Raw genomic sequence first — 14,931 nt, forward strand, 5'->3', positions numbered from 1 at the left:
CCCAATTCACACACACCGACACACGCCTGCTAACTCATTTTTACTTCAATTTCCTCTTTTAGATATTTATTTATTTATTATTATTATTATTTATAGAAATAAAGTCAGCTTTTTTTTTTTTTTTACCTTTCAGATATCTATTTAATTAGTAACTACTTTTTCTTTTGGTTTATATTTTTACAAAAGTTCAACGCCTAATTCTATTCAAATAGAGACTTGAAGGTCAGACTATAGCGGTAGTTCAGAAATCCTACTTTTAGGATCAGTTTTCTTTAGCACCTTTAGGATGAGTTCTTATTTTCTAATATGCATATTTATAATGTAATATTAAAAAAAAAAAATATTTGAGGAAAAATAAAAATGAAAAACACATGAAGCTTCCAATTATGACTTATGCAAGCAATAATCTGTCCTTACTTTCTAATAAGAGTTGAATTTTGGGAACAGTGGGTACACGTGGCGTCTAGATTGGGCAGAAGAAAATTTGGGTGGAAATACCAAGTTAAGCCAATCCATTCCAATTGAATTGAAAAATAGATTGATCCTGCAGGTCTCCTCCTTCCGCAGGAATCCTCCCACGATCCCGCGGTAAGAGAAGGAAGGAAGGGTGATTGGTGCAGTTGCAGCAACACAGTTTCTCTCCGTAACTATTAACTCTCTTTTCTCTCAAATGGTCGGAGGAAGCAAAGAATTTCCCTTTTTTTGAACTCTTTGTTTCCTTCCGTAGTTCCGTTTCATTTGCCCACTCTAAGGCCCACGCCTTCCATTTTTAATTGGTACCTATACTATTCTCCTCTTCTTCCCTTTCTTCTTTTCTAATATTGATCACCTCCGTTTCCATTCCATTGGACCAATCTAAAGTAAGGAATCTGAGAATTCCTTCCCCCCCTTTTGCCTATTTCTCTCGACTTCTTTTTTATGATTGTGATGCTTCTTGTTGAATAAACGAGTTTTACACATTGGGTTTTTGCCATACTTCTTGGTGTGCTGTTTATTGAATTTCAAGTCCCTCCTCCTCTTCTTATTTGTTCTTTTCTGCCCATTGTTTCACTTCGTTCTATTTTTTCCTTTTTCTCAATGTAATGCTGAAAAAAAACTCAATTTTTTCAGTAAACTTCTCTAGTTATCCTGACTAGTAACGTTGCCGCTCTGGCTTTGTTTCTGACATTGTTTTCCTTTGTCGATGACTGGACTTCTTGTTCCTTCTCCTTTGACTCTGATTGTTCTCCCACGCTTGGTCATTGGGATCCATCCTTTTCTTCTTTTCATGCTCTAAAACATTCTTTTTTTTTTTTGGGGGGGGGGGGGGGGGGGTGGTTGGGGGTGGTCGGTCTAGACCTAGACCATTCATTTAACTGCTTAGTTCAAATTTAGACTATCTTTTGGCAGACAGCTACAATCATTCAATCGATTTTTTTGTAATCTTGTACAATTAACTCATCATGAGTTTCTTAGCAGGATTATCAGACTCTTGGAAGCCCGTCATGACTACTGATACTAATACTTTGAGTTATTGGTTGAACTGGAGGTTCCTTCTGTGTGCTTTGTTTCTATCAATCGTTATGGTTGTGGCAGCACTGTTAATATGGAAATATGAAGGTTTCAAAAGACGCAAATCTGGATCAAGAGAAGATTCACAAGATTCAGTTGGGTCATTGTACGAGGATGAACTCTGGCGGACGTGTCTTAAAGGAATACATCCAGTTTGGCTGCTAGCTTACAGAATGCTTGCTTTTGCTGTGCTTTTTGGATTGATATTAAGTGAAGCTGTTGTTTCTGGAGGGGGGATATTTTTATTTTACACTCAGTAAGTCATTTATACATCTCCTATTCTTGTATCATTTTAAACTGAGTATTTTGTATTGTATGTTCAAGTGAGGACAGTGCTTCTTAACTCAATTGGGACGCTGTGAAACAATCTTGTTCTTCTCACTATTCCCATGCTTGTCAAGCTTGGTAATGGTTATAGTTCTGATGGTCCATTTTTTGGTTCAAAACTAGAAATATTTATATTGTGGGGAGTTAGATAAGTGACCCACTCAGAGACTGTTCAAATAGTAGTCCGATCATTCTAGCCCATTCTATGGCCAGTGCTTGCATAATTGCATAGGATAATTTTCATATTCTCTTAGAGATCTACTATTGAGAATTATAAATATTTCCTGATCAGGTTATGTAGCCTTTATTTCACTCTTGCCTGGGGGCCGAAATGCCGCAGACTTATTAATTATAGACACTTTCTCATCTAACATTCATATATTTAGGAAAATTTGCAATCCTTTGTTTAGATGGTATCCTTCTGAGGTATGTCTTGTTTGTTGCCAGAGAGACTTTGCGAAGTTATGTAGTTTATTATGCATTATCAACCTACCGTCTCAGGTCATATGTTTCCAATAATCAATCAGCTTGAATGTACAAATTAAAACTTCTTTGGCAATATAGGAAATAGCGTTAAAATGCAGACTAACATATTTATTTTGTGCAGGTGGACATTCACATTGGTCACACTCTACTTTGGGGTATGCTTTATAACTTCAAAGCTACATGTCTGCTAGCAGATCTGGTTATACTTCACTCACATTTGGTAGACACAAAGTAGGATGGTGTATCCATGAATTTTGGTCCTGAGATTTGGCGGAAAATAGTGATCCAACATTTGATATATGTAGCACCATCTAATTATATATAAAAGTCTTTTTGGCTGTTGAGAATTAGGATAACCAGGAATGCAACCAAACTTACCTAACATTAAATGAATTATTAAAACTTCATGGTTTTAGTTTTCCTCTATTCGTAAGTTATTGACTAAGCTTAAATATTGTCATCTTGCAGCTTGCAACTTCATTCTCCATTTATGGTTGTTGCAGAAAATGTAATGACAGTGGCAGCTCAACCGAGCATACAAATTTAGATGCAGAGCGAGGCAGTTATGTGCCACCGACTCTTGGTGTGGAGAGCCCTGACGTGGCTAATACGGCCAAGAGTTTGAACTCCCATGAATATTTTCATACTCGCAAAGCTGCTGGTGTGGGGGGATATGCATTTCAAATTATTTTTCAGGTGATTATTTTCCTCCTAAAACTTAGCAGGAATGGTTTTATATTGAAATGTATGGATATGCTTATGTTGGGGAACGCTCTTACATGCTGTTAATTTAATCTTCCTAGTACATATTGATAAAAATAATAACAGAGAAAAAACACAAAATTTATGTGGAAACCCTAGACCAGGGAGAAAAACCACGGTACAGATCTTTTCTTTTATTATTATAAACTAATACACTGAATACATGAGAACAGGGTGAATAAATAGACTTGTAGAGAACCCTAGGGTTAGAAGCAATTACAAAAATACCCCTAGAGTAAAAACCCTATTTCCAACACTCCCCTCAAGTTGGTGCATAAATGTCGATAAGACCCAACTTCTGAAACAATAGTCAAAATTTGGTCTAAGCAGCCCCTTGGTGAGAACATCTGCCACTTGTTGATTAGACGGAATATAGGGAATACAAATGCTCCCATTATCCAGTCTTTCTTTAATGAAGTGTCGGTCGATCTCTACATGTTTGGTTCTGTCATGCTGAACTGGGTTGTTCGCAATGTTTATTGCAGCTTTATTATCACAAAACAACTTCATTGGAAGCTCCTTGTCTTGGTAAAGATCAGTCAACACCTTATTTAACCAGATTTCTTCACATATTCCCAAATTCATTGCCCTGTACTCAGCTTCAGCACTACTCCTCGCCACTACTCCCTATTTCTTACTTCGCCAAGTGACAAGGTTAACCCAGACAAAGGTACAATATCCAAAAGTTGACTTTCTATCAATAACAGAGCCTGCCCAATCAGAATCTATATAGGCTTCAATCGTTCTTTTCCCAGATTTTTTAAACATTAAGCCCTTAACGGGGTTTCCCTTCAAGTATCGAAGGATATGCTCAACTGCATTCATATGTTCCTCATACGGAGCTTGCATAAACTGGCTTACGACGCTTATTGCATATGAAATGTCTGGTCTGGTATGGGATAGGTAGATCAGCTTTCCAACCAACCTCTGGTACCTTTCCTTGCTCACAGGAACCCCGTTGTTTGTAACACCAAGTTTTGCATTATACTCCACAGGTGTGTCAATAGGTTTACAGCCAGTCATGCCTGTTTCTTTGAGTAAATCAAGTGTATATTTTCTTTGCGATACTGAAATACCTTCTCTTGATCGAGCTACCTCCATTCTCAGGAAGTATCTCAGCTTACCAAGGTCTTTAATTTCAAATTCTTTGGCCATTCTCATTTTAAGCCTCATAATTTCACTCTCATCATCACCGGACAAAACAATATCATCAACATATACTATGAGAACAACAACCTTCCCGGAATCAGATCGTTTCGTAAATAGTGTATGATCTGAGTGCCCTTGGTTGTAACCTTGTGCTTTAACAAACGTAGTAAACCTATCGAACCAAGCCCTTGGGGATTGTTTCAGTCCATATAAGGATTTCTTTAGTCTGCAAACCTTGTGCTTGAACTGACTTTCAAATCCAGGAGGCGGGTTCATATAGACCTCTTCTTCAAGTTCACCATTAAGGAACGCATTTTTAACGTCCAATTGATACAGTGGCCAATCTTTGTTAACAGCAATTGACAACAACACACGAATAGTATTGAGTTTAGCTACAGGAGAGAATGTTTCAGAATAATCAACTCCGTAAGTCTGGGTAAAACCTTTAGCAACAAGTCTGGCCTTATACCGATCAATCGTCTCATCTGATTTGTATTTTATAGTGAAAACCCATTTGCAACCAACTGTCTTGTGTCCTTCTGGTAAAGGCACATGTTCCCATGTGCCATTTTTCTCAAGCGCCCTCATTTCTTCCATAACAACCGATTTCCATTCAGAGTTCTCCATGGCTTCACGGATATTGCTTGGAATTATTATGGTGTCCAAGCTAGTGGTAAATGCTTTAAACTCGGAAGACAAGTTATTATACGTCAAGTAGTTGTGCATAGAATACTTTGTACATGAGCGAGTATCTTTCCTTAGTGCTATCGGAAGGTCAAGAGAGGCATCATGATTTTCCACTTCTCTCGGTTTCTCAACATGACTGGTCACCTGTAACTCGAGATTTTTAGTAATATCTTCCACTCCTTTGTCAACAACAGGACTTTTATCTTCCATTTCTTTGTCAACAACAGAGCTTTTCCCTTTATTATTCTCTCTTTCAGCTGTTTCTTCATCAGTCACATATTCGGTATGGCCATTTCGACCTCCTTCATCTTTTTCGTCCCTGCATTTGTTAGTCTCCATACATAAATCTACTTTATTAGTTTTAGGAATACACGTACCTGAACCAGATGCTGGTTCTGACTCCTGGACCGGAGCCGACGGATTAACAGATGGCAATTCTTCCTATCGACGATTCTTCCTATAGTAGATTACCCAAGGAAGCTGGTTGGTAGGGAGAACCGGGCAGGCTCTTTCAGAACTAGTGGAAGGGATCAGAGTGGAATCCCCTAAGGGAATAGCATAGGTGGACCAGTTAGGCTCTTCACTTGGACTCTCCCCCTGAAGATGACTAACGGGAAAGAAAGGTTGGTCTTCAACAAAGGTAATATCCATGGAGACAAAATATTTTCTAGAGGACGGATGATAGCATTTATATCCACATTGATGAAGGGGATACCCAACAAAGACACATTTTTGAGCACGAGGGTGAAATTTTGTGCGATTTGGGCCATGAGAGTGGACAAAAGCGACACAGCCGAAGACACGGAGGGGTACATCGGAAATCAGACGAGTAGTTGGAAAGGATTCTTTGAAAAGGTCTAAGGGATTATGAAAGTCGAGGACACGAGACGGCATACAGTTGATGAGGTGAGCTGCTGTAAGAATGGCATCTCCCCATAGGTAGGACGGAAGAGTAGCAGACAACATTAAAGATCGGGCAACTTCCACCAGATGGCGATTTTTACACTCGGCTACTCCATTTTGTTGAGGAGTATAAGCACACGAGCTTTGATGAACAATTCCTTTAGACACAAGAAAGTCATGAATAGAGGTATTAAAGAACTCTCGTCCATCATCACTCCTTAAAATCCCAATTTTGGCATGGAACTGGGTTTTAATCATAGTATAAAATTGTTTAAAGGTAGATGACACCTCTGACTTATCGGCTAATAAGAACACCCAAGTAAGACGTGTATGGTCGTCTATGAAGGTGACGAACCAACGTTTACCAGTAGAGGTAGTGGTTGGTGATGGTCCCCAGACATCACTATGAATAAGGGAGAAGGGACTAGATGGCTTATATGGTTGAGAACGAAACGAAATACGACTTTGTTTGGCACAAATGCAGACATCACAAGTTAAAGATGCTATATCAATATTGTGAAACAAATGTAGAAATAAATATTTCATATACTGAAAGTTCGAATGGCCTAAATGATAATGCCATAACATAAAGTCATTTTCAGAAGTAGAAAACTTTAAAGACATAAAACCAGCGGTGTGATCCTCCCTAGAAGAAGTCTCGTCAGAAAGAAAGTAGAGCCCCCTATCATGCCGGGCAGTGCCAATCGTCATCCCCGACTTCTGATCCTGAAACACAACAGAGTCTGGTGAGAAAATAGCTTTACAATTCAGATCTCTTGTAATTTTACTGACCGATAAAAGATTATATGATATTTGTGGCACATTAAGAGTATCACGTAAAATAAAACCATCAAGAGGAAAAGTATTCCCTTTTCCTGCAATTGGGGCAAAAGACCCATCTACAATTCTGATACGTTCATTCCTCGCACTCGGACAGTAAGTAACAAATAATTCTGAAGAACTAGTGAGATGATCTGTGGCCCCTGAATCCACGATCCAAGGTTTCTTGCCATTAATGCTAACAAGACCAAGAGCTGAGAATGTACCTGATTAAGCAATGGCACTTACTCCGACTGCATTCACATTGGTCTTACTATGGGCTAATGACTGATGCTGTGAATTTTCAGTAACTGGATCACTTACAGAAGTACGTCTGGAGTTTGATCTGTCATGGGACTGTCGTTTCTTACTGCTCGGGGGCCTGCCGTGCAACTTCCAACATTGGTCCTTTGTATGCCACGACTTCTTCAGTGCTCACAAGACAGGCATGGGCTTTTTGTCACTGTTGGAATTGGACGCCTTTGAGACAAAGGCTAATGCATCAACGAATCTCGGAACACACCTCTCGGAGAGACGGAATAGGTCGTTGACCCAATAAGCGACTTCGAACACTATCATATTTTGGGTTTAATCTGGCCAAAAACACATAAACCCAATATGCCTTTTCAAGTTTCAAATACTGTGCCCTATCCTGTGCGCAGTTCCAGATAATCTCCCGGCACAAATCCATTTCTTGCCAAAAAACTAACAGCTTATTGAAGTAGGACGTAACAGTCATGTTTCCTTGCTTGCATTCATGGACTTGTTTATGTAAAGTGTACAACTGGGATGCGTTTTGTTGTTATGAGTACAAGTCCCTGGTTGCCTCCCAGATATCTCTTGCAGTTGCTGCATATAGAAGAGGCCGGCCAATCTGGGGCTCTATCCTGTTGATAAGAGCAGACCGTAGCAAAGAGTCCTCCCCTTTCCAGATTCTTTCTTGAGGATCACCTGGGATGGGTTGTGGAATTTCTCTTGTTAGATATCCGAATTTGTGCCTACCTTCTAGAGCCATTCGAATTGACTGGGACCATGAGAAGTAATTCTCCCCATTCAGTTTTTTTCCAACCAAAACTCCTGCAGAATTGCCCATTGAACCAGTTAAGTAATTTGTATTGGGCAAAATAGCTAATGAGTTTACTGGATTCTCTGGACCAGTAGGCAGTTGGGAAGTTGTGCCAAGCATTGTATTTGAAATCTGCTGATGCAAAGAGACCAACCGATGTCTCACATCATCGGAGTAATGAACTGAACTACAATTGACTGGAAACTGAGTCGCCATGGTCGCCGGCGGGGCATTGGTAGCCGGCTGAGAGATCGCTGGTAGATGAGAAGGTCTCGGTCGGCTATGCTGCTCAAGATGGTTGTCAGAAAATCTCTCATCCCTCTGGTCAAACAAACCGAGAACAGAATCGGAGAGATTCTGCTCTCCTTGCCGGACGGAATAACTCATCGGGCCTGTTGCGACTCCTTGGGTGTACACCGGCGGCGCGGTCATGTTTTTGAAGGAGGTAGAAGATGAAACCCTAGGCGGCGCTGCTTCATCGATCTGAGATGGTTCGCCGATCTGAGATTTTCGAGGGTTAGAAACCCCATAATCGGCGACCGAAAACTCAGATAGCCGAGGAGGAGCGATCGGAAGTTCGTCGGTCGCCTGCACGTCGGAAACGCCTCTGTCCGTCGACGTTCTTGGGCTGTTCCTGATCGGCGACTGCGATCCTGTTGCAACCGGATGGTTTCCTGAAGAATTGGTTGCCTGCAATCGGACGGCGGAGATTAAGTCTGGTAGGGCAGCCTGAAAACACTCCTTAACTGCAACCCTAATAGCAGTTTGCATATCAAAACTTGAAGATCCACCAGCGGAAGGCGATTGTGGATGGTTTTCTTCCATAATGGCTAGGATTTCGTCCCTTTGCTCTAATACCATGATGAAAATAATAACAGAGAAAAAACACAAAATTTACGTGGAAACCCTAGACCAGGAAGAAAAACCACGGTACAGATCTTTTCTTTTATTATTATAAATTAATACACTGAATACATGAGAACAGGGTGAATAAATAGACTTGTAGAGAACCCTAGGGTTGGCAATTACAAAAATACCCCTAGAGTAAAAACCCTATTTTCAACACATATTTTATCATGATATCAAATTATTAGTGTTCTATTTCTCTCACATATCGAAAATACAAAGTGGGTGTTCTGAAGGTTCTTGCTCCGTTTTCTTTTCCTAGATATCTGCAGGTGCTGTAATACTTACAGACATAGTATTTTGGTTCATTCTTTATCCATATCTTCTATCTCGAAGTCGTGGGCTAAGTTTTGTAAGTATTTGATTTTCTGACCTGCCTCTCTATAGCTAATATAAAGTCATTTATAATGCTTATTTTAGATTGGGGGAGGTGCATTTTGTTTTGTGTTTGATTGATGTTGTGATGCATTCACCATTTGGCCACAGTTTGTTGTTACCATGCACTCGGTTAATGCTGTTTGTCTTCTTGGTGAAACAATTTTGAATGGTTTGGTAAGTTTGGATGCTTCAATAGGCTTCTCTTTTGGTATTCCATATGGGCAATGATCTAAAGTTGCTTTGAACTGCAGCGATATCCATTCTTTCGGATTGGATATTTTGTACTGTGGACAGGGATATTCGTCATTTTTCAATGGATCCTCCATGCTTGTGTTTCAATGCCGTAAGTTTCTTCTCTGCCCTAATACAATTTCCTGCAATGATTTTACATCAAACATATATGAATGAAATTGTTAAAATTTATTTCAACCTGCTTCATTGCAGGTGGCCTTATCCATTTCTTGACTTGTCACCCCCGTCCGCGCCATTATGGTAAAGTTTAAATCTCTGGCTCTGACTCCAATGCCTTTGTATTCTTGTTTTTTGAATTTTCAGTGGTTATGGGCATTCATTTTGCAGGTATGCTGGGGTTGGGTTGATGAATGTACCTTGTTTTGGGGTCTTCGCCTTAGTGATCAAAATGAAACAGTCTCTATTGCCAAAATTGTTCCCACGGTCGTTTCAGGAGTCGAGCTGACAATCGAAGCAGACTATCATGAAATCGGTGGTTATGAAGCTGTGTTTTCCAGTGATCCCCATCAAGTTTGCTTCAAATATTGAGTATTGAGGACGTAAATATTACACATATACAACATACTGTGCATCTAAGCGTGATGATGAAGTGCAAAAGACAGGCGGTTGGATGGACGCATACTCTAACAAAGCTCAAATAGGTGGAGGGTACCAGTACCAGATTTTGTAAGCCTTTTTCCATGGTCAATACTCATATATGAAATTCTTCCATCTTCCCAATTAATTTCTTTTTTTTTTTTGTTTTGGCCGAGTCACTCTGCTAACTTCTTTTCCCTCCCAATTGGCCATATAATTTACTTGAAACATTAATTTGTGGTATGAAATGTACCTTCCCTGTTTCTTGTTTCCGACGTTTTACTACAATGCAAAAATATCCTTAATTATTCTTTTTGGAAAGATACCACTTCGGTCTTTATCAGAATAATTTCTATTCGGTCTCTAACTTTCGATGCTTTTATTTTTAAGTTTCGAATTTAGTTTTTATTTAGTCCGATAATTTTAAAATGTCACAGTTTCTAGCTTGAGTTTTTACTAATCTTCACTTTTGGTCCTTCACATAACATAAACATTAACAGTAGTAACCCTAACATAACACTTACTAGGATTCTGACAATAATTTCAATAAAACCTTGTTAGCCTACTTCATAAAAAGAAATCTAGAGCTTTCTGAACTATCTTTTGTTTTCTCATTCCTACATTTCTTGAACTTAAAAAGGGATGACTTTTGTACATGCTTAGTGAAAATAATTAATAATCAAGTTACAAACCTTCTAGAAAGTTGGCAATCCTTGGTTTAAATATCTAGGATTTTACGTCACTGAAATTGTTCGTTTCATAATATACTCGAGGAAGATGATGCTAGATGGATTTTTAAAATTGATATATCTTAAGAAAATGTGGAAATTTTTGAATAACCCAACTAATTTTAAAGATGTTATTTTGTTTCCTCTCTTTCTATATAATTTATTAATTTGGCCTTTAATTATTTCAAATACTTGTCAACCGTTGTGAAATCGAGGAGGATAATGGAACATAGGGGTTCAAAAAACTCGATGATCCGAAAAAATCGATCAACCCAACCCAACCCGTGCGGTTTGGGTTGGGTTATCAACTCATTTGGGTTGGGTTGGGTTCAAATAAATAAAAATTTTATGGGTTAGGTTGGTTCATGAGTTCACCTAATATAACCCAAACCAACTCGAACCAAGCCGAATTTATTATTAACTTTAAAAAATTATATATTTTTTGTTATTTATAACACAATTATTTATACATATATTCAATATTTTTTTAATAATTTATTCTTCAACAACTCTTAAAAGTAGTTTCTTTACACTTTATAAAGAAACTTTTTATTATATAAATTGAAATTGAGTAGTTAATCTTAATTCAATATATGAAAATAATTTAATTTTTTACATATTTACGTTTTGCTTTTTTTTTAGAACAAAATTTTAAATAAATGACTCGATTAACCCGAACCAACTCAACCCAAGTAGTAATTTGGGTTGGGTTGGGTTCATTTTTTAATAAGGGTTATTTGGGTTGAAGAAATTTACAACCCGAACAATTGGTTGAGTCTAAAAAGTCTTTCAACCCAACCCATAAACACCCCTAATGGAACACAACGGATATGGAAAAAAAGATAATGTATATATAAATATAATAATAAATAAATAAAATAATAAAATATAACTAAACTTATAAATAACTAAAATTATAATTTTATGGAAATAGGAATAATAGAAATAAAAAATATGATTTTATTGAAATAGGAAATATATGAAATTTTCTTTTTATTCTCACCAATGTGCATAATTTTAAGATCTCTCAAATGCCGCTATTTATAGGCAAAGTGGTAAGTAGAATGTGGACTTACATGGACACCAAACATGAATTATTACAAGGCACATGGATAACATGAAAAATGACACATGGCTTTTAGAATACTAAGCATTGGACATGTATTTTTATTATATTTATAATGCTCCTCCTTAGATGCTCATATATACATATATGAAATATGTCTCGTTAAAACTTTACTAGGAAAAACCTAATAGGAAAAAAACTATAGTGAAGGAAAGAGTACATATTTCATATAATACATACTCCTAAAAGAATACAATATATTTACTTTCCCTCATGAAAACATCACTTAAGATGTTTGAGTCACCGCATTCCAATGTTGTGCACCAATTTATTCAAAAGTTGCGGTTGACAATGCCTTTGTAAATAAGTATGTTAGGTTATCAGTCGAACAAACTTGTTGTACAGGGATGCCATCATTTGCTTCAAGATCATGAGTATAGAAAAGCTTCGATGAAATATGCTACCTTTTTTTATTTTTTTTATAATCTCCTTTAATATATCCTCCTTTCATTTAGGCTATCCAAGTTGTGTTGTCTTCATATAATATCGTTGGAGGATTTTTATTAAAAGACAAGCCACATGTTTCACAAATGTGCTGAGTCATTGACCTTAGTCATACACATTCTCGACTAGCCTCGTGAATGTTGGGTTTTATGTCCTAAAACTCGCAGATTGTAAAAGTTAAACATATTCTATTATCAATAAAAGATGTTATTCAACATTTCTTCATCTTCACTAAAGGTATTGAATCTATTCATTGCATTCATAGTCTAAATCCAATAAACTAAGATCGATGACTATTATATGAATATTTGAACTTTATGTAAAGACATAAAGATGGATCAAGTTCGAGTAAATAGCCAAAACGGTCCATAGTACATGATTAAGGTTGGGTACCTTATTCTGGTAACACTATTGGATGCGGCCTATTCTGTAGCTGCTACAAGTTATTGTAAAGATACTACAAACGAAGTGATCCATATTCATTCATGTAATGACATGAGGAGTGAGGGCATCCTATGCAATGAGTTTGCATAAGATTGGACCAAGAAATAAGTCACTCTTACCTTTTAACGCTGTTTATTGATTAAGACTGACTATTTCGCTTAGATGACCTAGGTAACTCGATCTTAATCCTGAGCTAACTATAAATTCTTGTTTATTCGGGATTATCCTTAGATTTGCATAGGTGAGAGTTGGCTCAATAGCGTCGGCTCAATAAGCCTCCCATTTCAGGGGTAAGACCCGGTAGATAGCTGGGGATGATAACGGGCAGAAATGCACGTTATCATAGTGCTAAGTTATTAAACAATGTTGGATTGCGTTGATGAAAAATGATAAATTGTGTCTATTAAGCATAAATTCTATAATATTGCGGTCGCATGCGTCAGCGCATTGGAACTATTGATTTTTGTATTTTTTGTGTGCAGAATATGCGTTAACGCAATGCAAAGAATGCGATCATAGGAATACATCGATCGAGCGCAACTTCACCACAAGAATTTGCATTGATCGTGCTCGCAAACATCCACCCAAGAAGAATCACCGCAACATGGTGGACGCATCCGGATGAAAGGACAATTAAGATCGATGGGACAGAAAGCTAACGGTAGTCGGATCCAAATTAAGTTGATAGCTGATAACGGTCACAAAGTACATCCAACTTTATCGCTGATAACTATCCGGCGCATCAGTCAGGAATTAAAGCTGTCCCATCTGTACAACCAGAAGAGAGAAACCGCCTTTCACCTTTGATGCCCTATAAATACCAAGTGCATTCTTCAGAGAAGGAGTTAAGCAGTCGATTACTCCATCGCTTTATAAGTTCATACCTATGTTCATAGTTTTCTTTTCCATTTCACGTCGGAGCTAGAGAAGAGTGGTGACGCTGGAGATCGTCCAAGGCGACTCGAGAGAGAACCTTGGGACGTAAGAGCAGAGAGTGAGTTGACTCTCGCGAAAGCGAGAATATCTTTAGAGCATGAGTAGAACAGTGTAACACCTGGTTGCAAGAAATTGCTCTAGGCTCTTTACTATACTTGCATTATTATTCTGTACTTCATCTTTTATCTATTCAATGGAAGTTCTATTTCTACATTTGTTCACTCTCTTAATACGCATGAGTAGCTAAACTAGTTGAATGGGTTGAGAAGAACTAAGCTAACATGATCTAGGAAGTTCATTGCTTGCGATTGTCTTGTTTTATGCTGTGCGAAAAATCCCTTTAGAGTTGCTCGAGAGAGAATCTAAAGAAAGAACCTAATGTCTCGAGAGAGCTAGGTTAGAATCTGACTTGAAAGAGCAAGATTAGGCCTGCATAAACAAGAAATAGGGACTTAGAGATAAGCTCTGTTTGTTAACTTGCATCGCATGCATCCTAGGAATAGAAATGATATTATGCAGCCGCATATTTGTGTGAATGTCATGTTGTCATTGCATAAATAGAAATAGAGGTTTATGTGTAAACCCTGTAGACTTATCGCATATTTATCGCATGCGTTCTAGCCTTAGAAGTCATGACATTCATGCCGAGAGATGGTTTACTATTGTATGCATGTTGCATGATCGCAAGGCATGAACGCGACCTAAGGAGTGTTAGCTGAAACCCTTCTCAATCCGTTCACCGCATATCCATCGTATTTCCCATTATCAACTCTTTTCGAACTTTGCCGCATTTATTATTATTTTCAATAACGCAACAACAAACCAATCACCTTATTTATTTTACTGGTTACTGCAAAGTTTTCATAAGAAAATTATCAACACAAATTATTTTCACAAGTCTCTGTGATCGACCCTGGACTTACCAGGAAACTCAGAGGAATTTACACTTGGATTCCGCTGGGGAAACTCGAGTGCACAATGCTATCCATCAACACATATCATCCACAGTTTCCACACTTAATAAAATAACGCATCAAGTTTTTGATGCCGTTATCGGGGACTTCGGCAAAATAGTCGTTAACGGTAATTTTTGTGAATTCTTTGCAGAACTCTCAATCTCTGGCGAACTACGACCCAGAGATTGAGAGAACATTTCGAAGGAGACTAAAGAACTGCCAAAAGCAACCACAATCCGACAAAGAAGAGATGGCGGAGTAGCCTAGGAATGAAGCACCAAACAACAACAATGTCATTGCAAATCCAATTCTGTTGGCCAACGATCGCAATACGCCCATCAGGGACTATGCATCGCCAAATCTCTATGATTTCTCTTCGAGAATCATGAGACCTGCCTTAGACGGAAGTAGATTTGAAATGAAACCGATGATGCT

General features: G+C 38.1%; 1 protein-coding gene across 13 annotated transcripts; it reads left to right on the plus strand.

The window, feature by feature from the left end:
• Nucleotides 1–456: 456 nt before the first annotated feature.
• Nucleotides 457–10,183, plus strand: LOC120075696 (uncharacterized). Of its 13 annotated transcripts, none has more exons than XM_039029310.2 (9): nucleotides 457–776; nucleotides 1,459–1,807; nucleotides 2,486–2,519; nucleotides 2,833–3,060; nucleotides 8,919–9,008; nucleotides 9,143–9,208; nucleotides 9,286–9,377; nucleotides 9,479–9,526; nucleotides 9,614–10,183. In XM_039029310.2, the coding sequence occupies exons 2-9, from the start codon at nucleotides 1,485–1,487 to the stop codon at nucleotides 9,729–9,731; spliced, it is 999 nt and encodes a 332-aa protein (XP_038885238.1). In that variant the 5' UTR covers nucleotides 457–776; nucleotides 1,459–1,484; the 3' UTR covers nucleotides 9,732–10,183. The 13 variants fall into 13 exon arrangements, with proteins under 13 accessions (XP_038885238.1, XP_038885242.1, XP_038885239.1 ...); XM_039029311.2 differs by having other exon boundaries at nucleotides 524–776; nucleotides 1,456–1,807; XM_090313307.1 differs by having other exon boundaries at nucleotides 756–860.
• Nucleotides 10,184–14,931: the final 4,748 nt, after the last annotated feature.

This window comes from Benincasa hispida, chromosome 4, assembly GCF_027475165.1.
Source record: "Benincasa hispida cultivar pf3 chromosome 4, pf3_genome.v1.1, whole genome shotgun sequence".
Lineage (NCBI taxonomy): Eukaryota > Viridiplantae > Streptophyta > Magnoliopsida > Cucurbitales > Cucurbitaceae > Benincasa > Benincasa hispida.